Source organism: Marmota monax, unplaced genomic scaffold (assembly GCF_021218885.2).
Source record: "Marmota monax isolate L192 unplaced genomic scaffold, Marmota_monax_Labrador192_F-V1.1 WCK01_AAM20220418_F8-fsc00200, whole genome shotgun sequence".
NCBI lineage: Eukaryota > Metazoa > Chordata > Mammalia > Rodentia > Sciuridae > Marmota > Marmota monax.
The window spans coordinates 556,995-581,733 of record NW_026692549.1 but is presented as its reverse complement, the minus strand read 5'-3'; the positions used below and the strand labels follow the sequence as shown (position 1 = coordinate 581,733).

At 48.8% G+C, this 24,739-nt stretch overlaps 1 protein-coding gene and 1 pseudogene across 2 annotated transcripts; one reads left to right on the top strand and one right to left on the bottom strand.

Annotated features, from left to right (window-relative positions):
- Positions 1 to 598: 598 nt before the first annotated feature.
- Positions 599 to 24,535, bottom strand: Ankle2 (ankyrin repeat and LEM domain containing 2). 2 transcript variants are annotated; one of them, XM_046445903.2, is made up of 13 exons: positions 24,324 to 24,535; positions 20,782 to 21,252; positions 20,209 to 20,415; positions 18,992 to 19,161; positions 18,703 to 18,891; positions 15,920 to 16,042; positions 12,617 to 12,683; positions 8,475 to 8,647; positions 7,271 to 7,377; positions 5,967 to 6,133; positions 3,692 to 4,328; positions 2,730 to 2,861; positions 599 to 2,286 (listed from the first exon to the last, which is right to left on the bottom strand). In XM_046445903.2, exons 1-13 carry the CDS (start codon positions 24,502 to 24,504, stop codon positions 2,064 to 2,066), a joined length of 2,847 nt encoding a protein of 948 aa, XP_046301859.1. In that variant the 5' UTR covers positions 24,505 to 24,535; the 3' UTR covers positions 599 to 2,063. The 2 variants fall into 2 exon arrangements, with proteins under 2 accessions (XP_046301859.1, XP_046301858.1); XM_046445902.2 differs by having other exon boundaries at positions 18,992 to 19,185; positions 24,324 to 24,533.
- LOC124093482 (teratocarcinoma-derived growth factor 1-like) lies at positions 8,636 to 10,599 on the top strand (annotated as a pseudogene).
- Positions 24,536 to 24,739: the final 204 nt, after the last annotated feature.

The following is a 24,739-nucleotide window of genomic DNA, read 5'->3' as shown; positions in this document are numbered from 1 at the left end:
CTAATCATTCTCTGGTGGCTCACACCTACCCTGATGGGGTGCCAGCTGTCCTGTGATAGAAGATTACATGCCATCTCACAAAAAGAGGCCTCCCACTGCCAAATGCAGCTATAAAGTTTGTGCTACTTTAATTGATACCAGTGTTTCTTACAACTGTGTAAGTAAAGAAAGGGGAAGAAAAAGGCAAATAAGCTGGGCATAGTGGTGTGTGCCCATAGTCCCAGCACTGTGGAGGCCAACGTGGGAGAACTGCTTGCTTGAGTCCAGCAGTTCCAGAGGCCAGCTGGGCACTACATGGAGACCCCATCTTAAAACAAAACCAAAAGACCCCAAATGATAATCCCAACTAAATCAATCCCTCAGGTAAATGTACTGTTTCATCAAAACACTGCTCAAAGTTTCACTAAAAAACATTCTGCCCAGCCACAGGTGAGAGATCTTTTGAAGGCATGGTGTAAAAATAAACTTACTTCATTTAGTAGTTTTTTAAAAGGACACAAGATCACCCAGGAAACAAAGCATTTACTGAGTATAGGTTCAAACAAATGGAGAAATAGTCAAAGGGGCCTAAAACTACAGAAAACAGGAGTCTGTAAAATTAGAGCAAAAACTATTTAATTTCAATCTGCACATTTACAACAATATATAGAATAATAAGGTAAGACTTTGGAGAAAACAGAGCATCTCTGTGAGTGTAATATCCATGTTTTGATTTTCCAGAGCTTGTCTGTGGCACAACAATGAAAACACCCTGTGTGACAAACCTGGATTTAAGACCTAAATATTAATTCCAATATTCCCAACTAAAATGTTTATCACATGAAATAAAACTTTTTTCTTTACACAGTTTAATTCAGCAATTTTACATATGAAAAGGAATACCTACTTAATATTATTTTATAGTCTCAAAAAGTAAATTCGGGACAATTAAAAATGATTTACAAAAGGCACTAAGGTTGGCAAGAGCAGCAGCAGTTTTCGTTTTGGATCAAACACTGGACATGTCCACAGAATGCTGTGTGGGAGCCACTGTCCTGACACCTGGAAGAGACTGGCCTGCTGCAAGGCCACCCTACCTCAGGCACCCTGGCAGCTGGCAGTGTTTCCTGCTCCCCACATGCTCTAGGGACAGACCTTCCCCAGGCTGGTGCCAAGGGAAAAGGTTAACGTCAACACCACAAGTAACTGGAACGGACTTAAATTTTGGTTTCTGTACTGCAGCAAAACGCTCTTTTCAAGGAAATCCAATTGAAATGAATTCTAAACGTGGGATCCACTTGTATAATCTGCAATAGAAAAATTTATGCTTAACTAATTCTCAGGACAAATTTCAAAGCTAGGGAACAGGTTACAGATTAATGGTCACTACCAAGCTGGTGACTAAGGGAAGCAGAGGGACAGCTCATGTGCTGGTGAGTTTTCTGACCATCTGCATGGATCCCAATAGCTACACATTTTTTTCCAAGAGAAAAGCTACTTTCACCTACTACTCTGATCAGCAGTGTTTTGAACACCACTGAGTATCTGACACAGGCAAGCTCACTGGCTCCCTGTTGCCCATCCAGGAAGACTTGCAGACCATTCATGTTGGCCATTATCCTGCACCAGAATGCGGCTGCCCCAGAAAAGGCAAGATAACATGCAGCTCGCCCTTGTCTGGGTGAGCACTGACTTCCCTAGCACATACAAAAAGACACAAGAGGCAGCCAGTCCAGCCTTCTAGTAGAGGCAAGCACAAGAGCTACAGGGTGATGCTGACCTCAGGGCCAGTCACCTCTTGTCCATAGCGCCTGCTCAGTATTGGGAAGTGATGGCCACCTGATGTTTAAGGGCCTTTGCACCTTTGCCCAACAACAAACCCGGGATCATTACTCGAAACACGTATCTGAGTGTACTTTTGTTAACTTCTTCCATTTATCAGAAATGTAAATTTTATTTAGAACATTTGCATTTCTAAAATTATACCCTCAAAGTGAGGATTAATAAATTATTCAGAATATACTCCTTTATGAAATTTGACCAATAAGCCTAGGAACCCCAAGCCTCTGCAGCAAGTGCCAACCCTACAGGGCTGTGAGCTGGGCCATGTGTGCCACCCTGCGGAGATGGCTCCCGTGTGCAGGGCTATAGCGCCTGGGGCTTCCCAGGCCCGGTGAACAGGAAGCATGGCTGAGTTTCCCAGGGCTGCTGCCGGCTGCACCGCTTCGCACTGGATTGTAGCTTTGAGGGCATCCAAGATCTGGCAGCTGAGACTTGAACTTTCCTTTCAGTGCAGGGCTTGGCCAACTACGGAAACCAGAATAAGATCTGTTACCTCAGCGGCACACCTGCAGAGTGGAGGTTCAAGGAGAACAGGCTCTGGGACCTGATACACACACCATGCCTGGACAGGGGCCACCACAGTGCAGAGGGGGTGCTCCTGAACCTAGGGCCCTGGGCACTGGAAGGTGAGGAATGTGCACATGCAGATGTTCCAAAAAGAGATGTGTGACCTTGACTGCAAACGTGGTTGCTGTCACCCCGAACACTCAAGCAGCTGTTCTCATTTTCCCCCAACTAGAGACATATCCCATGTGAGAGTCATGGCCATGTGGAACCCAGGCCCACGTCCAAGGACTGCACATGGTGGCCTGGCCAACGGGACTGCAATGGGGCAGGACCACCAGTCTCCAACCACAGCCACCCCAGACCTCAGTTCCAACAGCGACCACATGACAGACCCTCCTCACCTCTGCCTGTCTGAGGGGGAATAGCACAGGACAGTGCTCTTCCATCTATGCACAGCTGGGAACCGATACGGGTCGACATCTGCACGTTCAAGAGCTGCCAAGACATCCCGGTCGAGTTTTGATGGCTCCTCTCTAGAATGCATAATAAAAGGATACAAGAAAATGCAGAAACACCCGTGATTCCGCTACTTAGGAGGTGGAGGCTAGAAGATCACAATTCCAAGGCCAGTCTGAGCAACTCAGTGGTAGCACTACTGGGTTCAGTCTCCAGTACTGCAAAACAAAAACAAAGCCTCTCAAAACATAATTAAACTCTAGAACCCAGCAAGTGAACAGAATGGTGTACAAGAACCAAACTGACTCGGGCACGTGAACCATGAAATCATTCCCACCTCAGGGATCAGCTGGAGGGAGCAAGAGGTTGGTTGACAGGGCATGGCAACCCCACTGTCCTGTGCTGAGAATGAGGAGGTTAAGGAGAAGGTCACTAATCAGCTGGCCCCACACTGGCACATCTATCCTGCTATGGACAGGAAGCTCTGCCTACTAAAACAAATTTATTCTTAGGGCAGACCTAGTCCTGGTGGCACTGACTTCCCTAGCATATAACAGCAGACACGAGAAGCAGCCAGTCCAGCCTTCTAGAAGATAGCAAGAAGGTGCACACTCCTGCCAGGGCAGCTGCATACACCTGTGGCCCCAGACACGCAGGAGGCCAAGTCCCAGGCCAGCCTGGGCAACTTAGCGAGACTCTGTCTCAGAGTGAAAAAAAAAAAAAAAAAGGCTGGGAGATGGCTCAGTGACAGAGCACCCCTGGGTTCAATCCCCAGTACCAATTAAAAAATGAAAGAGCTATGAACTCAAGACAGAGAGGAACCAGAGTGCACATCAAATCAAACTGTGGCGAAGGGTGAGAGGAACTACAGACAGTGCCACCTGGGCAAAGAGCACCACGCACTTACCCAAAGAGGAACAATCTCCTGGTGCTGTCCCTTGTGGAGGGGGAGAATGCAGACAGGGGTGTGGGCTGGGACTGAGGTCCGCACGTCTGCTGGTTTCCCCACTCAGGACTGTTGGGGTCCAGGGACATCTTTGCCAGACCAGCTGACATCTCGCCATCTGTCCTCATCTGGTCATTTCCCAGTCCGACTGCAGCAGCAGGCGGTATGTCCTTTCTTGAAGTCAGGATCTGATCTTTAGTTTTCATATTTTTATTTGCTGTCTTGGAAAGGCTATCTTTTAGATTTCGCAAATCCATTTTATCAAACTCAAGAGTCAAACTGGAGACAGGTGACAAAAGGGCCTCCTCTCCACTGAGGGCCTCTGGTTTCTCCACGCCTGGGATCCTGCTATGGGTCAAGGGACTGCAGAACTTGTTTCTGCTGGTGTGGGGATGGTGCTGGTCTGAGGCTCCCACTGGGTCTGCCTGCTGCCCCTGGGAAAGGCCACTGTGCTCCAAGTTTCCAAAAGCACTGACTGTGGGCTGGCTCTGATGTGGAGCTGCATTCTGCCCATTTGTAATTTCTTCCAAGCTCACGTCATTGTCCTCATCTAGAAATGCCCCCACAGAAATGGAATTGCTGCACTTCTTCCTGCTACCTGTGAGGGTGACAGAGTGGCACTTCAGAGGCCTGAGTGATCCTCAAGTGCACTGCAGACCTGGGACCCACGCAAGAAACCACCCTTTAACCCACAATCTCACCAGATTTCAAGGCAGAAACCACCTGCACTACCCATGGGAAAGGGGGAAGGCAAGACACCACAAGCCGATACGAGCTCCTGGGCCACCCCCCTCAAGGGCAGGAATGGCTGTGGTGGGCACCAGCTCACACCTGCAGGAGCTGAGACCCTGCTGGGCCCTGAAACAGCACCCAGAACAATCCCCTAAGAACCACCACATCCTCTCCCTGTGAGTGGTGTGCAGAAGCACTACCTGAGAGCAGCACGTCCTCCCGGGATGGAAATGCTGTCAAGGCAGTGGCCACTCGAATGTGGTCCATGCTTCTCAGGAAGGAGCTTATCTGACCTTGGCTGACTGACACAGCCACATGGAAAGGTCCCCCACTGATTGTTGTCATTGTTTACACATCTTTCATTATAGCTAAGCCTTGTTTCACTGCTGGCAGCTGGAAGTTTGCTGGGGCCCCAGCAAACTTCCAGCTGCCAGCATTTCACATCATTCATCACTTTTCCGAAGCGTGATTTTAAGTTCTGTGCAGGAACACGACAGTGCATTCAGCCAGTCCCACCCTGCTGAGCACTGAGCAGTGTCAGCCTTTCGCTGCTTCACAAGCAGGGCATGCGAGCATCTCCTCTCCTGCAGAGACTCTGGCTGGGCGTGGTGGTGCACGCCTTTAATCCCAGCAGCTTGGGAGGCTGAGGCAGGAGGATCGCAAATTCAAAGCCAGCCTCAGCAATGGCAAGGCACTAAGCAACTCAGTGAGACCCTGTCTCTAAAAACAAACACAACAGGGCTGGGGATGTGGCTCAGTGGTTAAATGCCTCTGGGTTCAAGCCCCAGTACCAAAAAAAAAAAGAAAGAAAAGAGAGAGAGAGACTCTGGACTGAGCAGACTATTGCCCAGAGGCAGGCCTGCCCTGTCTGGGCCTGGAAGGAAGCCGTCCCAACAAGGGGTGCGTTTAAAGGTCTGTGTGACACTAGGGAGATACATGCTTTTATTTCCACTGGAAATATGTTTATGTCCATTTCATTTTTGGGGTATTTTAAAACTTTTCTCTTACTAATATTTAAGAATGTTTTACATCAGTAGGGATTGAACCTGGGACCCCCTGCATGCTAAGCATGCACTCCACCCGCAGCTGCACCCAGACCTGACTTCTGTGCTGATGGTGCTGCTGACATCTGTGGGCTGCCCTGCACCCTGCGGTCTGACAAGGAGGCTGCCATTCCAGAACTTGGCCTTTTCCCTGCAGTTATGCAATCTACTCAAGGATAAAGGTATGTTTAGAAAAACTACATGAGAAACACCACATCTAAAACAACATGAGCTGTTCTGCATTTTGGAAAAACAGCCCAGAGGGAAGCTTCTGGGTAAGAACAAGAGCCAGAAGCACATGCTGCTTGTTGCTGGTATGTATGTTTTAACGTGCACCTGTACAGACACCCCAATGTGAGTCCGAGGAAAGTGCCCATTATTACAATAAAAACACAGGAGAGAAGAGAGACAGATGGACGCTCCCCGAGGGGCTGCAGCTTCCCCAAATCATACTTGCTCACCAGAAGTCGGGGCTTGGTCTCGGGGGCAGGCCTCCTTTCTGCCCATTTCCTGCTGAGCAAGATACTCTTCCAGTCTCTGCAGGCCCTCCTGGGAAGACAGGTCAACAAAACAGCCCAGAAATTCCCAGTATTCAACCCAGGGATACCCCAGCTCATGAGCTAGCTCCCTGTAAAAAATAAAACACAAATATACCAGTTGAGAAACAGGAAAAACATACCCACAGAACCAAATGCACAGAAAATAGCCACCTGATGTCTTAAGCAGTGTCTGCGATCTTGGGCATGATCTTGTGCTATCTCTGGTCTGAGGTGCAGCCTGGGTGGAGTTCTTACCTATTATGCACAACGCTGTGGGCCCACTACCTGGCACTGGGGCCAGGCTGTATGTATTTTATCCTAAACTTGGGACTAAAATTAATTTTGCATTTTTTAGTACTTCTTCACCAGGGTGAGACCTAGCAGTGTCCCTTGAGGAGCTGCTGGTGATGGAGTGGACCACACACAGTCAACTCAAAGAGTCCAAAGCCCCAGGTATCCTCACACGACCCTACTTCACAGAAAAAAGGTCACAGAGCAAGAGCCCACCAACACATATGCTTTTTTTAGCCACGTACATAAAATTTAAAGGCCCTTTGTAGGTTCAAGCTGTAAACTTCAAATTGGACACTTATTTTGAGAAAAGGTCTCAACAATCCAACAAAGTTTTATTTAATTCCACTATAATTTAGCTTTGCCTTTGTGGACTTTGTTCCATCACAAGTCACCTCTTGTGTTTTAAGCAGAAGGCGCTTAATCTTTTTTTTTTTTTTTCCTCAAAGGAAATACAATACACAGAGTACCTTATACAAAATGTTAAGATCTCACAGAAAAGTTGTAGGACTGCTCAAAGATTGGGAAGGGAATGTTTTATCTTATGGTTCTGCAAAGCAAATTGCAGCATGTGTAACATTTGCAAAGTTTTTCCTTCCTTCTTTTTGGCAGTAACAGGGACTGAAGCCAAGATGCTCAACTACTAAGCTACACCCCCAACCCATGTTCTGAGACAGGGTCACTAAGGTGCTGAGGCTGGCCTTGAGCCTGTGATCCTCCTGCTTCTGCCTCCCAAGTCCCTGGAATTACACCACAGAACCTGGTTCTGCAATGTATTTAGCCTTGAAGAAAAGACTGTAATAGCTCCCAGAAAGTGTCTTCAGAAGACTGTCATTCTGAAGCAGCCACAGTTAGGCTCCTGGTTGTCAATCAGTAAGTAACCACACCGCACACGCTCCTGCACCACTTGCAGCCTGGTGGAGCTCCCCCAGTACCTTCCCACTCTCTCAATGCCTCTTTCTGGGTCAGATTTCCTGACGCTGTGGAAGAAGCTTGCTTTCTCTCGAGGTGGAGTTTTCCAGAGTCTCCGAAAGTCTTCTGCCTACAAAGAGAGAAGTGTGGTCACACTGTGGCTTGTGCCGATCACCCAGCACTCAGAACCAACATCATGCAGACCCCATAGCCATCTCCACGACTGTGCCCATATCCTCTAGCAGCCTGCAGCCATGTGGCTGCCTGTCTTACAGCCAGGAGAGGCCACCCGACTGCAGTCAGCCCCGGCCCAGAGGGCCCAAGGCAGAGGCCTAGTCCCGAGGTCAGCAGGCCTGGCTGAACTGCCCTCCCTGGTACCATGTCTTCCTATCACACAAGACAACAGATGCCGTCTCCTGAGTCACTTTTACTAGAGCTCTGATTAATTCAGCTCATATAACTCATCATGGAGACATTTAAAAAATGTCTCCAAACAACCAATAACTTAGAGAAGTTTATTTATTTTGAGACAGTATTTGGCTAAGTTGTCCTGGTTGGGCTCTAAAGTGTCACCTCTTGCCTCCATCTCCCAAGTAGCTGGGATTATAGGCCTGCACTATAACACTGGCTTATTTAGAAAGCTTTTAACAAGAGATTATGTACATGTCAGTGTATAAAATTTCACTGGAGAAAGAGCTACCAATGGTATTTTGACTTAAAAATGTGCATGACCTTTGACCTAGCAACACCACTTGTTAGGGACTCACCTGAACACCAGGAATGTGGGTACAAACCAGCAGCTTCAGCTCAGGGGCAAAGGGAGGGGCTGCTAGAAGCTCAAGCTCTGGGAGCAAAGGGTGGGAGGTGCAATCAGGGGAAAGAGTGGGATGTGAGCTTGCGAGGGGTCCCGAGAGACACTGGATAGCCGCCCTGGCCTGGCAACGCATGCAGCATGAGCTGGGTGCTCAGAGACAGGAAAACCACACTGGATGGCACAGGAGCGGCTGGCCAGGTAAACTGCTGTATTGAGAGGTGGGCTCCCAACACACACACACCCAGCTGACAGTTGAGCAACACGGCAAATGTCCCAAAGCCTTGCCATCACCTCGGAGTAAACAAATTCAGATGGAACTCTGGGTTCCGCAGGACTAGGTTTCCACGACCAAGTCAAAGCACGGCTGGAGCAGCCAGCACTGCGGCATGGGGACAGCCAGAACAGCAGTTCACCTTGGCTGGACTCAGGGGCCCTGCGAAGGCTCTCAGGGTCAGCACAGGTTCTCTGGGGTCACTTCCACAGTGGCTGGTGTTTGAGGCCTCGGCCGTCTGGTCTGAGGACCATAGCTCCCCGATGACTGGAGAGGAAGTGTCTTCTGCTCTCAGAAGTGGCACGTAGTAGTGACCTGAGGAAGAACAGGCATCAGCCACAGGCTCCTGCTTCCTGGCCTGACAGAGGGACCAGGTTCCTGTGTGCTCTGGGCAGGACGCAGGGAATGTAGTAAGCCTCACATCTTCCTGAGGAAAGCAGTGGGGAAGGAAGGAGACTGTGGAAGACAGGCCAGAGGCAGCTGGGGGAGGAGCTGGCATCTCATCCCTGCCACGCGAGTGGAGGCAAGCGGGGCACTGCCCATCATGACCCAGAGGTCACCTGGGCATTTACTTTACATTCTTATGATAGTTTTTACGCCCTGCAGCTTTTTCATCACAGAAGTACTGTATGTTCACCTAGAGGATCCCTGAGACCACAGCAACAGAAACACTGCATCTCACATTGGAATGTCCAAGATCGCAATGCATCTTGCATGTACTTCACAAGTAACTGACAGGTTCTTCTTTTATTAGACATGAAATAGTGTTTTTTTTTTTTTTTTTTTGGTGGGGGGAAGCATATTGTAAAATTTACCTATTATTTGTAAAAATACTAATTTTATTTTGGGGGGATATTCAAGTCCTTTAAAAATTTGGGGGTTTCGTAGGATGTTTTGGTGATGGGAATCAAACTCAGGGCCTGGAACATGCTAGGTACATACTCTACCACTGAACTACACCATCAGTTCTTAAAATGTTTATCTACAGGGTTGGGGTTATAGCTTGGCAATAGATCAATCGCCTGGCATTTGTGGGGTCCTGGGATCTATCCCTGGCATCCGAGGAAAGAAAAATTTTATCTAGGGGCTGGGGGTGCAGCTCAGTGGTAGAGTGCTTGCCTTGCATGTGTGAGGCACTGGGTTCAATCCTTAGCACCACATAACAATATGTAAATAAAGTAAAGGTATTCTGTCTATCTACAAAAGAGAGAAAGAAAAAACAAGAAAAATTACATCTACAAAACTTGATTCGTCGTATTCACTAGAATACCCCAGCTTCCAGGACATCCCGGCTCCTGCTTCTCCTAAGACCTGGGACAAGCTTCTTTTTCATCCGGGATACTTTTTAAATTGTCATTTTTCACTTCTGAAAATTAAGGTTTTTCCTTTAAGTATTTTGGCAATGACTTTATGAGTTAAAGCCACTGCTTACATCCCCCCCCCCCCCTAAATTTTTAAGATCTGTGGACTGCAGGAAGATGGAGCACTTCTCTTCCAGGGTGATTTTCATCATGGCCATTTCCAACATGTTTGAACTGGGATTAGTTGCTGGGTTGGGCCACCATGAATTTGCACATGCATCTCTGGGAGACCCAGGCTTTAGAGATGGAAGCATTCAGTCCCAGGAGAAACCTGCAGTTCGTTCCTGGTCTTTCCAGTTTGTGCCATCCATAGGAATACAGGACAGTAAGGAGCTAAACAAAACTTGCTGTCTGAATGGGGGCACCTGCATCCTGGGGTCCTTTTGTGCCTGCCCCGCTTCCTTCTATGGACGGAATTGAACTGCGGATCCCTGTCTCATGGCGCTTGGCTGCCCAAGAAGTGTTCCCTGTGCAAATGCTGGCACGGCCAGCTCCGCTGCTTTCCTCAGGCCTTTATCTCTGGTTGTGAGAGCCGCATGATGGAAGAGCACCTTGCAGTTTCCAGGACTCCAGAATTAGCCCCATCTGCATGGACCACTCTCATGCTAGCTGGCCTCTGTCTTACTATACAAAGTTACTGTTAATTGACATTTGCCTTTTTCTGGAAATATAAGTTTAGTTGCATGTGAATTTCATGATTAGTAAAAACTATAATGCTCCGATGTCCTAACTAAATGTCTAATCATTTGTTATTTGCCTTAAAATAATGCACGTTTCTGTTCTGATTCCTAATACATCCTTAAAGCACCAAGTACTTTTTACCTTTGCTCTACTGTCTCTGTGAAAGCTACTTTAAAAAAATAGTAATTGTTATCCCTATTGACCGTGTGCCCAAGTCCTGTGCTTCTCAATTTGTATTATTCTATAAAGTCTTATTAAAACATACTTGATTTTAAATAGTTGGATTCTACAGATTATTAAAAGCAATTCTATTGTGAAAGTCAGGGCAAAGTTTTGAATAAATTAAAGTCAATTAAGACAGTAAAAAAAAAAAAACTTGATTCGTGGGCTGTGGTTGTGGCTCAGTGGTAGAGTGCTCGCCTAGCACATGTGGCTCTGGGTTCGATCCTCAGCACCACATAAAAATAAATAAAATCAAGGTATCTTGTCCAACTAAAAAAAAAAAAAAAAAAAAAAAAAGATCTTTAAAAAAACTTGATTCGTGCCCAACGTGGTGGCCACGCCTGTGACTGGGGCTACTTGGGAGGCTGAAGCATGATGATCACAAGTCCCAGGCCAGCCTGGGCAACTCAGCAAGGCTCTATCTCAAATTAAAAAATAAACTGAAAGCACTGGGGAGGCAGCTCAGTCAGGGTCAGTGAAGCACCCTGGGTCCCCACCCCCAGTACCTTGATGTGGGGGACTGGACTCAGGCCTTCTCAAAGGTGCAAGCCTGGACTTTTCCCTCTCTTTACACAAGCGTGGATTGTGGTGGCATAGGGGCAGTGTGCAACAGCACAGGCCATCTGCAGCACGCTCTCTGGTGTGTGAATCTGAAGAGCGGCAGGCCACAACCTGACCATCAAGGCTGACCAATGCCTGAGCATTATAGGAGTCCCTCAGTAGGACCAAGGAAGATGTCTGGGGGCTCGGAAAAGCTGGGTAGCAAAGCATAATCGTCTCCTTAGAAAACAACTGGATCAGCAGATCTTAGGGTTCACACTTTTATGGTCTCCAACAGGAAAGGCATTAGCAAACCGAGTAACTATCTCACTACTGTAGCAGAGTAATGCCAGTGTTAAGGCATAAGGCACTTCTTAAAGCGTGGCTTAAAGTGTCAGAGTGGGTCAGTCTGTTTGGCTGCTTAGAGATGTTCTGAAACAACCCTGGGGCCTCTGGCCATGCCCAGACGGCCCAGGGAGGCACCTCTGCTGCTGCCACCTGGGTCCATTTCCTCTACATACAGGTACGTACACAGGAAGTATAATCAGGACTAGAGGAGATCAGAGGACAGTGGTTGGTGGTCCAGCTCTTTGGGATTGGCACCTATTTCTACAAAAGACCAGACAGTAAAATTGGGCTGCGAGGCCACAATATCACTGAGCTGGGCAAGTGCCCTGAGACACAGTGCCAAGGGACAGCTATGGCTGTGTGCCATAAGCAGAAGTAGACACACATGGTCTCAGTAAGCTGCAACCTCACCCAACAAGCAGAACCTCCAGACAACAAAGGAAGGGCACTTCCAGGGTGTCTCCTGAGACTCAGGGAAGCAACACAGAGGACAGCAGAAGGGCCTCCAGAAGCCAGCCCTCTCCCCACCCGTCAGGCCCACAGGCCACCAGCATAGGCGTCACCACTGGAAGCTGCTCACCAGAGGAGGGAGGCCTCAGAGAGCAGACTGGCCCCTCCCAGCCCTGCAGAGGGACTGCCGCAGAAGACTCACACTCAAGACACTGCGCATTCTGTCCTGTGAGAGGCTTTTGTGAAAGCTTAAGCGGACAGAGCAAGAAAACAGACACTAGGAAAATGGGTCACATTTTATTTTTTTCAAGATAGGGTTCTGGTCTTAAAAGGTTGAGCCAAGAGGATGGCTGGTCCCGATGCAGATGCACTCTCCTAGAAACAAATCAGCCAACAAAAGCCAAACCCACCAACCCAACCAGAAGGGAGCAGAGGAACTGGCCACATGAGACCCACGGGACGAGGGAGAGGTCATGTGCAGCAGTTGGTGACAGGCTCATCACAGACCACTCTGGAAATGAGCTCAAAGAACAGACAAAAAAGAGAAGTGGCAGAAAAGGGTGGAGGCTCCTAAAGAGGCCCCTGAGGTAGGGCACAGCACCCTCTCTGGGGCCCAGGAGCCAACTTGTGGTACTGCCCTGACACAGGGCGCAGTGCAGGCCCCTGCGATCCGCAAACTTACCCTTTAGGTACTCTCTGATCCGCTCTTTCAGTTCCACAGGCTTATTTTTGCTTCGTTCACAAATCACCTATTTAAACAAAACAGTAAGTGAACACCAAAGCTCATTTTATCACAATGTTTCCTTATGCAGAACTTATTAAAAGCAAGTTTTAAAATCAACAAAATAGGAAGAGATCTTTAGATCTTTTTTCTTTTTTTAAAAATATTTTTTAGTTGTAGATGGACACTGTACCTTTATTTTATTTATTTATTTTTACGTGGTGCTGAGGATCGAACTCAGGGCCTCACAGCACTAGGCGAGCGCTGCACACATTCCCAGCTCCAGGAAGAGATCTTAATGCTAAATTTTCATAAAGTTCACACTTTATTTAAAAAAATTTCCATTCTGTCCTTTAACACACTTTTATAAAAGCTTAAGAGGACAAAGCACTCCAGGAATATGGGTGAATTTTTATTTTCTTTGTACAACTCCACATTTTTCTATTTCTGCAAAGAAAGGAAAACTTAACAGTGTGTTTCTCCAGGGGCTGGTGATGGGGCTCAGTGGCAGAGCACTTGCTACCTCTCTATGCCTAGCATTGAAACCCTGGGTTCAATCCCAGAACCACAAAAAAGTGCAGTCAGGCATGAGCAGCAGCCTGTGGGTGCTCTTCCTACCTCCTCCGCTTTGTAGGTCCCTGTTGAGAGCCACAGCCGAAAGGGACCCCAGCAAACTTCTAGCTGCCAACTGATTGGCTCCTCTGTGGTGATGCTCATTAGGCTGTTTCCCCGCCCTTTCAGACCACGCAACTGCTCATTGGGGGACTTTCTTGGCTCCGCCCACACGACCCAGCCAATCGGCCTCAAGAGCAGGAGGAAGGTGGGGGGAGGTTGAGAGGCTTGTGGGAAGCCGGTGGTGGCTGTTGGGCTCTGAAGGTTTTTCCTGAGGAGCTGTGTGGTTTGGTGTGTGTGTTCTAAAAATAAAGTTCGTTTCTTTTGACAAGTGCTCCTGAATTGTGCCCAGCCAGACTGCGGCAGGTCGCCAGGCCTGGGAGCATCTGCTGCTGTGGAGCTGGGCAGAGGCAGAACACCATATACAACATGGAGTGCAAACCTAATTCTGCAACTGGGAAGTCAACTTCTGAACCCCTGGAGAATTATAGCAGTAAGATATTTTTGTTAGATACAATAGAAAACCAACAGTCTTTTTTTCTTTGTCTCTTTTTCTTTGGCAGTATGGGGGACTGAACCCCAGGGTAGTCTACCACTGAAGTACACCCCCAGCACTTTTTAATTTATTTTTTACTTTGAAACAGGGTCTCCTTAAGTTGCTGAGGCTGGCCCTGAACTTGTGATCCTCTTGCCTTAGCCTTTGGAGTAGATGGGATCACAGCCATTACCACCATACGAGGTCCAACAGCCTTCCAATAAAAGCTGAGAAGGAACAACAAAACTATCAGCCTGAGAGAAACAAGCTAAACTTGTCAATGCAGCCAAGTATTTTTAAGTCTGTAACTAATTCTAAGTGAAAGTCAAATGCTTTAATAATGGCATGAGTTAGGCTGGGGACGCAGCACCAAGGTATAACATATGCAGCCCTGGGGTTCCAAATCCCCAGTACAGGGGGCAAGGGTCCAAACAAATAAACACAAGTTTAAAGCTGTTTTTGCTATTTTTACCAAATAGCATTTTACACTGGAAAAATATAGAAAAACAAAATTGAGTCATATGTAAAATAATGGTAATTTCTCAGCTGCAGAATTTTTCTATAAATTGTGTTCTTTTTGTTTTTGGTTCTGGGTAGGTTAGGATTGAACTCAGGGGCACTCAACCACTGAGCCACATCCCCAGCCCTATTTCATATTTTATTTAAAGACAGGGTCTCACTGAGTTGCTTAGGGCCGTGCTAAGTTGCTGAGGCTGGCTATGAACTCATAATCCTTCTGCCTCAGCCTCTCGAACTGCTGGGATCATAGGTGTGCGCCACCACACCTGGCTCGGGTGTTTTTTTTTTTTTTAACATGCATTCTATATTTTCCTACAAAAAGTCGGCATTAGTAACATAATAACAACAATTTAAGGGCCTGGGGAAAGTACTACCAGGTTTCATTTCTAACTGGTAGTCCAAGTCAGCTACAGGGCGACCCCTGCTTGTCTTTCCACTCTCCAAAGTTTCAGTTCCCTCTTCCATTTCAAGGGCACAAGGTGCACTGCACCAGTTTTGCTCAACTGCTAAGGATCAGGAGGAAGCCCGCTTCACAAGGCTTGACTGCATCCTGTGGTGACACGTGTGAGGGTCAGCAAGGTGCCTGACGCACACCCAACTGAACACATCGGCTCCTTTCAACAGCAGCACCATCTGCTTGCTCCTCAATATCACTTAACGGTGCTCCTCAATATCACCGTCAGCACCAGCAGCACTATAGTCCTCAACACCATCTTCACCATCACAACCATTACCACAATCTCCATCATCACCATCTGCACTCACTCTGAACTTGGTCAACTGATAAGCTCAGAGAGGGAATATGGCCAGGCATAGTGGTGCACACCTGTAATCCCAGCAATGTGGAAGACTGAGGCAGGAGGCCCCCCAAGTTTGAGGTCAGCCTCAGCAACTTACTGAGATCCTGACTCAGAATTAAAAGGAAAAGGTCTATCTATGTACCTTGGAAGTTAAGGATCCCTAGGCTCAATCCCCAGAGGAAGGAAGAAAGGAAGAAAGTGAGGGAAGGAGAGCTGAAAAGAAGAGGGGAGGGAGGGGGAGGAGGAGGAGGAGGAGAATATGACAAATGACTGCTAAGTATGTGGAATAACTGACCCAAATCAACACACAGGGCCAGCTCTCCCCCTGGCTCAGCAGGGTATCAGGAACGCCTGAAAGCAAGCAAACACACTCGTTCTGACTTCACTGGAGCTGTGATCACAGACAGCACATTTACGTCTTTTCTTTTTTTTCCAGTACCGGAGTCTGAACCCAGGAGTATTCTATGTTGAGCTGCATCCCCAGCCCTTTTTGTTTTTGACTTCGAGACAGGGTCTCACCAAATTGCTGGGGCTGGCTCTGAACAGATCATCCTCCTGCCTCAGCCTCCTGAGCTGCTGGGGTTACAGGCATAAACAACCAAGTGTGATCTTTTTTTTATTTATTAATGTATGTATGTATTTTGACAGGATCTCACTAAATTGCCCAGGCTGGTCTTGAACTTGTGATTCCCTGCTTCAGTCTCAGGGTCACTGGGACTACAGAGGTGCACCAACGCAACCAGCTTGTATTTTCATTTCTAGCACCACAGTATAATTGCGTTTTTAAGAATTACTTACATCTTCGGGTGTTTTTCCGTATTTATTCCTTGGGTTTTTCACAATCAAAGGGTGTGAAGAAAGTACACTGACCACATCCACATTCCCAAACTTGCAAGCAAAGTGCAAAGGTGTGTCATAGCCCTGAAAGAAGTGCAGAGGAAGTATAATTATTCAACCTTTTATATAGTTGCGAGGTGAAATAGGTATTTACTAAAAAAAAAAAAAAAAAGCCTCAAAACTAAAAAGACTATAGAAGATGTTGCTGTTATAGTCGACACGCACTTGGCATGCTGGGATATACCCAGTCTATTCCAGGGCTTGGAATAGGAAGGCATGACCAGATCAGAGCAAAGCCCATGGATGTGGCCTACTCGCAAGGATAGCTCTCTGCTGTGGATTCCACAGGAAACGGGTCTCTCTTAACTACTGCCTTCAGGCCACTGAGCACCTCACCTCCTGATGCTCTGACAACACGGTGGTGGCCCAGGCTCCATACCTTCCCCTGCCCTCTGCACAGCTCCACCCACCCCCACCTTTAGGCAGTTTTGAGGGCACCCACAGGCCAGTAGGCCTATGGTCAACAGGACCCCCATACTGAGTTGTGCAAGGCCAAAGCTGGGATGTGCAGAGGAAGGTCTAGAAGCAGCAAACGCACATCCTTCCAGACCCCTCCAGCACCAGACAGCAACCCCAGCTCGCCAGTGTCACTCCCCACTGTCCCCAAGAACACCATACTCTTGCTTCTGGGCCTTACTCCTGTATGCATTCATCTTCTGTCCCTGGCTGAGTCCAAGAGATTTGCACCCTGTCCCCTGCTGGACTATACCCTAACCCTAACCCTAGTCCTCATGGCGCCTCTCCATGGAACCTTGTCCCCTGCTGGATAGTCCCCTGGTCTGCACGATGCCTCTACCCTGCACCTTGTCCCCTTGGTGGGAGCTAGCCTGCTTTCTCTTGATTGTCTGCTGCTGCTGCCTAATGCTGTCCCTGTAACAGCCACAGACAAACCAATGGATGAGCTCACAGCTTCCAGAGACAACTGAGAGCTGGTGACATGCAGGACCTTCCCCACCACTCGGCCTTTCTCCATTCACACCTTCCTCAGAACACTCAGATCCCAGGGTCCTTCACTTCAGCCATACTCTCACCCAGCCCCTCACCTCTGCTACACAATAGGACAATACTTCCTGCTGCCTTCCAAGGATCTGGGCACATTGGGGCCCACACAGACTCTCTAGCCTGTTCCATGCTCCATGCTCTAGTCCTCCAGCCCTCCCTTTGCCATGCCGGGTACCCGCTACAGAGCTACACACTCTCCCCACATCCTGCTGACCCACCGAGCCCTGAGTCTCACCACTATGTCCCAGTGAGCTGTTTGCTCACAGACCCATGACCTTCTAAATAATCAGGTATTTCCTACTTTTAAGGTCATGTTAAGATGTGCCCTGAAACCTCTACTTTAATAATTAATAAGCTAGCTTTCTTGCTAAACTATGAAATAATTTCTTGCCTTTTTTTTTTTTTTTTTGGTATCAGGCATTGAACCCAGGGATGCTTAACCACTGAGCCACACCCCCCAGATTTTTTTTTATTTTTCATTTTGAGATAGTTTCACTAATTTCTTGGGGCCTTACTAAGTTGTTGAGGCTGGCCTTGAACTTCTCGTCATCCTGCCTCAGCCTCCCCAGTCAATAGGATCACTGAAGTGTGCCACCATGACTAGCTCTGTTAGTTCTAACACAGACAGACATTTTCTATGAATTTTGCATGACCCTTTAGAAACAAACAGATGGCTTAGCACAGTGGCCACACCTATAACCCCAGCTACCCAGAAGGCTGAAGCAGGAGGCTCACCAAGTCCAAGGCCAGCCTCAGCAACTTAGGAAGATTCCGTCTCAAAATTAAATTAAATTAAAAAGTCTGGGAGTGTAGCTCAGTGGTACAGTGCTTGTCTAGCTAGCTTGGAGTCCTGGATTCAAATCCTAGTATCGCTAGGTGTTTTCTGTGGGACACAAAGCCCTACACAGCTGTGCAGACTGGCTGTGGGTGGTAGTACATAAATGTGATGCCTCTGCTCAGTTTACTACTAGTTCAGCACACTTTTATTTTATCCATTCTTTCCTGTTCCATGTTTGCTACTACTTTTTTGAAACCACCTATGATATTGTGACTTACAGTAGTCCCTTGATGGCCTCCTGAGATTGATCCTCCCCACAAGACACTAAAACACTTGAATGCTCAAGTCCTTATATACAACAGCACACACTTTAAATAACCTCTACTCACTTATAATCCCCAACGCAGGGTAAACCTGTGCTAACGGCTGCTGTACTACATCACTTAGGAAACAAGGAAAAGAACCTGCACAAGTCGCTGTCATCACCATGTGCTCCTGCAGCTCTACCCAGGACATCCCAACTGCCAGGCTCTGCTGGGAGTTCCGGCCCTGGCTCCAACCTGCCACTGGATGCTTTCATGTAGATAAACTCATTTCAAGATCCCTTCCTTACACCTTACGCAGTCACCAGAATTTGTGCCTTTGGAATTTTGTGACCCTACAGGAAACACACTTCACACAACATTCAGTGAGGAGGAGGAGGACACACATAGGACACTAGAACACAAAGCAGAAAACCTCCTTCACTTCACACAGGCACACCTGGCCCTGGGAGGCTCCTGTGGGAAGGGCCTTGCCTTCTCAACCCACCCGCTAAGCACTCTGTCCACCAGAGCTGCTCGCATTCCAGGGCCCAGCACACTGTGCAGAAAGCAAGTCTGCCTGAGGTTGAAGCAGCACTCACCACTTTGTCCGGGGTGTTCAGATACAAGTCCACGATGTAGCGGATGCGCTTCTGCAGCATGCTCTGGTCATCATCTGGGTACATAAGCCGCATGAACTCGGGGTTTTCCAGTGTTTCCAACGTCAGCTGGCAGACAGAAGCCTGATTCTCTTTGGCAGCAACATGCATGACGTTGTACCTACACCCTTCCTGAAAGACAAATGCACACTGCAAGCCCCATTGATTTCAAATGGTCTTTGTCATAAGTGAGGTGACCACATGGCAGAAGAGAAGCTGAAAGCTGACTCACCTGCACAATGGTTGGATTGTCCCCTGAGCCAATCAGATACCGGGGGTTGCTCCAGATAAGGTCAGAAAAGGTGTCCTCCTCCCCCTTCTCCACAGCTTTCCGCAGCTTGGCAGTGAGGTCCTGAGTGCGGGGGTTTTTGTAGCTGTTTGCTCGTTCCTTGTTTACTGTTTCTGGTTCAGATAAGCACAGACCATCTGCCATCGGGACACAGAAGTGAAGGGCACTCACTATACCTCCTCACCACTCTCTGTGCTGCAATGTGTGACCTCCCAGGCAGTGTGGCAGCCTCAGGAGGGACAGGCGAGGAGCAAGGAAAGCTGTGGGTGTGCTGCAGCCAACCAAGGGCAGCACCTGTGCACTGTGCTCATGCACAGACCCACCAACCAAGTCCAGCCAGGAGTGGCTGTGTGAAGGACATGTCCTTCAGTGCGATCTGAACAAATCAGTGAATAAATTAACCAGGCAGCTTGGCAGGTGGAGCAGGATCAGCAGCCTTGAACTGCTGTGACTTCCAGCACGCAAGAATTTCCAGAAAGGGGGGCTCCACATATGGTTTCTGTAGGTCTAATCACAACACCTGAGAATGTCTTAAATGTCCTTCAGCCGAACTCTCACAACTGTGAGGAGTGGACTGTGTAAGGCTAAGCAAGGGAAAAGAGAATAGTCAACAGAAAGGCCCTTGACTGAAGACCAGCCCTTCCTGACAGGGCAACTTCCCTCCAGAACACAGCCAGTGGGGAAGCCCAGAAAAATGCACAAGAGAGGGAACCAAAGCCAAGGAGGTAAGGAGAGCTGAGGCCAGGCCTCTCAAACAGATCCCAGCTCTTAGCAGGGCGCAGGTGTGGTCAGACTTCTAGCTCCCCCAGGGGAGCCCATCTTATGCTCCTAGAAGCAGGTGAGGTTTCAGATGGGTATGCAGACTGTCTCAGAGAGACCTGGACGCTGCTGGCAGCAGGTGGACAAAGCACACATGGAAGGGCCAATAGAACTCTTCTTGCCAAGTCCTGGCCTGTCTACTCCAGACCCCAGGAGGCTTCCCAGGTCCCACCCTGTCTTCCAAACCTCCTGACCAAGCCCTGAGACCCTCCCCTTTTGTTGCCCCACTGCAGGGGCCTCTGCTCACACCAGACTTCTCCCACAAACGGAGAGAGTAAGATGCCATCCGTCAGAAGGAGGGCACAAGGCATCTTGGGGAGCCTGATGGTAGCATGATTTACCTTTCAGCCCACCACTGCTGAGGAGTGGCGCTGCCCGCACAGGGGACAGCGGTGACGAGGCTCTGCTTGGAGAAGGGAAATAGTCACAAATTCCTCTAGCAAATTTCTCAGCATCTTCTCTGGTTGGAAAAGCTTTAAATCGGGACCCTTTGATCATTTTGACAGCTTGCAATGCCTCCTTTTTATCTTCATAAACATGGATCTTTTCTGGGTGGGAAAAGCAATAGAACAATTAGCAACAAGAAACTGGAGCTCTGTCGCTTTATCACACCTGGGCCAACTGTCGACTCAAACAGTGTTACCCAGTCTCCTGATTTTACTCTCACAGTTCAGATTTTTAAGCTTGCAAGAGCGCCTCAGCTAGCAAAGAGAACCACATTAATAAATTTGATTATATATATCTGTACAAAGCACGATATTATTGTATATCTATTATGTAACTTCATATCTTATGATACTACACTGTACCAAAACATGAATTTCAATATTAAAGATCTAAACTAAAAAGGTTGGACAGTTTTTTTAATCTGTAACTTTGAATTTTCAGGGCACCCCATCCGACGGCCCCATTACCATTTCTCACTGGGCCGTCCTCATACACTGGGCACACTCCATAGTACAGGGATGGCTCCTTAGAGGGCGTTGCTCCAGCCTGGTGGGTGTCACTCCTGAGGGAGGCACCTAGGGGCTCTGGGCGTGCCTTGGATGCCACAGCTTCCTCCTCTGGCGAATTCAAGCCCACACTGTAATTAAAATCTCTGTCTTCAGAAAAACTGGCCTGCACAGTCAGGTTTCCTTCAGCAGACGGCAGAGTCCTCTGTGTGTCCTGGCTGAGAGCTACAGCTGTCTCCCTGAGGTTGGAAAGAGAGGCAGGCAGCACTCCACCTTGATCTAGTAAAGCCTGAGCCAATTTCTTTTCAAAAATGAACCTTGTGGTTGCTGTAATGGGGCCACATTTCAATCCAGCTCTGAAGACTTCTTCTCTGAGGTCATCTGGACTCAGGAGTTTTAACCGAGCCAAAACAGCATCCATTGTCACGTCACCTAAGTCCAAAATAACAAGTCAACCTGCTGGGCAGAGCAGGTCCCACTTTCCACAAAATGTGTCCTTACTCTAAAGCCACCTTCTCAGCTTGGGCTGGTAGTCTGAGGGAGATCTGTTCTCTGTAGGCAGGCAAGCCTCACCACAGGACTGAACCCCTCCTGAAACCTCCTGCTGGGAGCCTGGGCAGGTCATGCCAACACTTAGCCTCAGCTTCCTCACCAACAAAATGGTGAGGATGGCTCTATCCTCAGGCTATAAGGAGAACATACAGTACTGCACACAAAGTCTGTCCCACTGGGTCTGACAGTGATAGATTATTCCTACTAGGAGACATAAGGGTCTGCTCCTGTGTATAGAGAAACTCAGAAACTGGCTACCTATAAGGTGGGGGAACCAAGTGGAAGAAAAGTTTTAACTTTTGGAAACACGTCTGGGATTCCCACACTCAAGTAACCAAATGAAAAGATGACAGAGATGCTCACACAGAACACAAACCAAACAAAGCTAACACTGCAAATGGATAATGTGAGAGTAGGGAGAACCAACCCAAGTGACTCTTGAAGACAGCATGGTGACCTTTAAAGACAAGCAGCACTTCAGCAATCATACAATCCAGTCAGCTGGGGGTTCCCCAGTAGTGTAGAGCAGCATTGTGAAGCTACTTTATGTGTACTTGGGCACAGACTGCGGCTAATGAGAGGCGGACTTCTCACTGACAGAGAAAGGAAGGGGTCAGTAAACCACTCCTGGAAGGGCCCGTGAGAAGGCACCCAAGACTTTGCTAGCCAGAGAGCCTCTCCAGCACTCAAGAACAGCCACAGGTGACAAGTAAAGGAAAGGGCAGGACTATGCTCCAAGGACTCTTTACTCACAAGACAGGTGGAGGCCACAGGTTGCTGACCCTTGGCTAGAACAACTCAGTGCTGCTACATTGGAATTGGATGAAGCAGTATGACCTCACTGGTCTTAGACAAAGACATGAGAAATTGAGTTAGATCTGTAGACTGGATGATAGTGATCCATCAATGTTAATTTCCTGGTTTTCATACTCGTATGTGGTCATCCAAGATACTAACATTTAGGGAATCAAATTGAATAGTGTGCACAGTTACTTCCACTTTTTATTTTCAAATAATTATAGACCCATAAGAAGTTACAAAAATCATACAGAAAGATCCTGAGGACCCCTTACTCACATTTCTCCAAGGCTGACACTTGCCTATCACATGTACAGATTTGTGTACCTACCACCATGAGAACTTATCCCACAATCACCAAAGATCACTCTCCTGCACCTTTTGGTGACATTCAATCTTGCCCATTGTCCTAGGATCTGGCAACCAACCTCTTCTCTATCACTCTGAGTAGTGCACTTTAAGAATGTTACATAAATCATTTGGGAAAGACCTTCTGAGTGGCCTTACTCAGTACAACACCTCTGAGGCCAACACAGATCATGCCACGGGCCCTGCTAAGGCACACCCCTGATGTGAACATGCTAGTTTATTAAACCATTTACCCTTTGAAGGACATGTGGGTCATTTCTGGTCTTGGGCAATTACAAATTGCATATGGATTTTTATGTGAAAATAAGCTTTCGATTATCTAGGACAAATGGGAGAAACTGCCAGTCTGATCCCTACAGGGATGGTACTACTGAATACTCCAACAGCAGCATATGGGACCCAGCTTCTTAACACCTCTGCCATTTTGGAAGTACCTATATTTTTTATTTTAGCCATTTCAGTATGTGTGTAGTGATATTGCATTTCAGATTTAACTCATATTTCCCTACCAGCTGGCAATACTGAACATCTTTTCACAAGAGTTAAGTTGGTGTGTACTATTTCTATAATCTTTTATACACTTGATATAATTTCAAATTTAAACAAAGTTTTAAAAACAACACAAATCTTTGAACTTGTTAGCCTCCTGCCTCAGTCTATCCAGTTGCTGGGATTTCAAATGTACACTACTGTGCCTGCCCAACTTCTGCCACCCAATTTTTAAAATTAATTTAAAAAAAAGACATTCAGACTCCCACCTCTCAGCTCTATACCCTACTAGCAACACATGGGGTTTTCTTCAGCGTCTGGTTACCAATCTGTGTCCTGTTCAGAGTTTGTGGCAATATTGAGTGTAAATGGACAAATCAGGGTTCCACTTATAAAAGATGCCCCTGATACTTCCTTAAGGGGCTGAGAGAAGGTAAAATTCGACAGGATGGAAGGCACAGAGCCCAGTGTCCACAGGCCTACATCCCATCAGGCTGCTGCTCAGCAGTATCCTGACCCTCCTGGAGCCTTTCTTCAGCTGCAAATCCAGTATGTGAGAAATAAAATAACCCCTCAACATCCCTTCAGCGCTGAGGACTAAAGTGGCCCGTCATCAGCCGTTTACTGCCAAGTATCCCCTATCAGGGTACTTAAACAACTTCGGGAAGATGTCAGACTTTGCGGGGCGGGTCTGTGTGTGTAAATAAAACACGTCCCCTGATGAATGAAGGACGCACCGCCTGGCAAGCAGTGGACTGCAGTAGAGGAGGCAGGCGGCAGCGAAAAGAGGGCCACCTGGGGTTCCGCTAAGAAACTCCCAAATCCGCTGGGGCAGCCTGCGAGAACTCCAGCCTTACAGCCGATCCACTGTGCACGCACTGGGGACTCCAGGTCTCTCCAGATCTTCCCGCGCAATACCGGGCTGAGAACCGGAGCTGTGCCCACCCAGCTCTCACCGAACCTCGCTGACGAAGCCCCCCACTTCCCACCTCGCCGCCCGCCCGGGGTGCGCCGGGCACGCCCTCACCCGCGCAGGAGCCCCGCGCCGCCGCGACCCGCCAGCTCTGCTCTTCGACGTCTCCCGATGCCCTCAGCTCGGGCACTTCCAGGCGCCGCGCCGAGCTCCACTCCCCTAGCCTGCCGCGGAGCCCCAGGCCGTGTGGCGCCGGCCTCCCGCCGCGCAGCCCCGCCCCGCTCCCGCAACCTCCTTCAGCTCCAGCCCGCAACTCTTGGGGGCCAGCGGCCGCCCCGCCCGCCTGGCGACGGCCGCGGTCCCACCGGCAACTACGCCTTACCTGCTCCAGGGGCCGGGGCCGCGCAGGGCGGCGGGGTCGGAGTCCCGCCGCGGCCCAGGCCCCTCGGCCGCTTCTCCAGCCGTCGCACCAGCCAGCGCACCGCGAGGAGCAGCACCGAGGCACCCAGCAGCTCCCAGGCCAGCGCCGCCCACTCGGCTGCCGCTAGCCGGGGCCACAGCATCGCCGCCGCCCGGCCGAGCCGCGCGGGTCCTGCGGCACCTCCTTAGCGCCCGGCGGCGCCGCGCCGAGTCAGGCCCCCGGCTGCCCGCGCCCCGCCTGCGCCGCGCTCCCCCAGGGGAGAGGGACGGGGGCCCCTCGCAATCCGGCGGCTCCCGCTCGGGGCAGATTGGGGCTGGCTAGCGGCCCCGGCTCCTGGCGGCCGCGGGGCCTGACTCAGGCAGTGGCTTAGGCAGCAG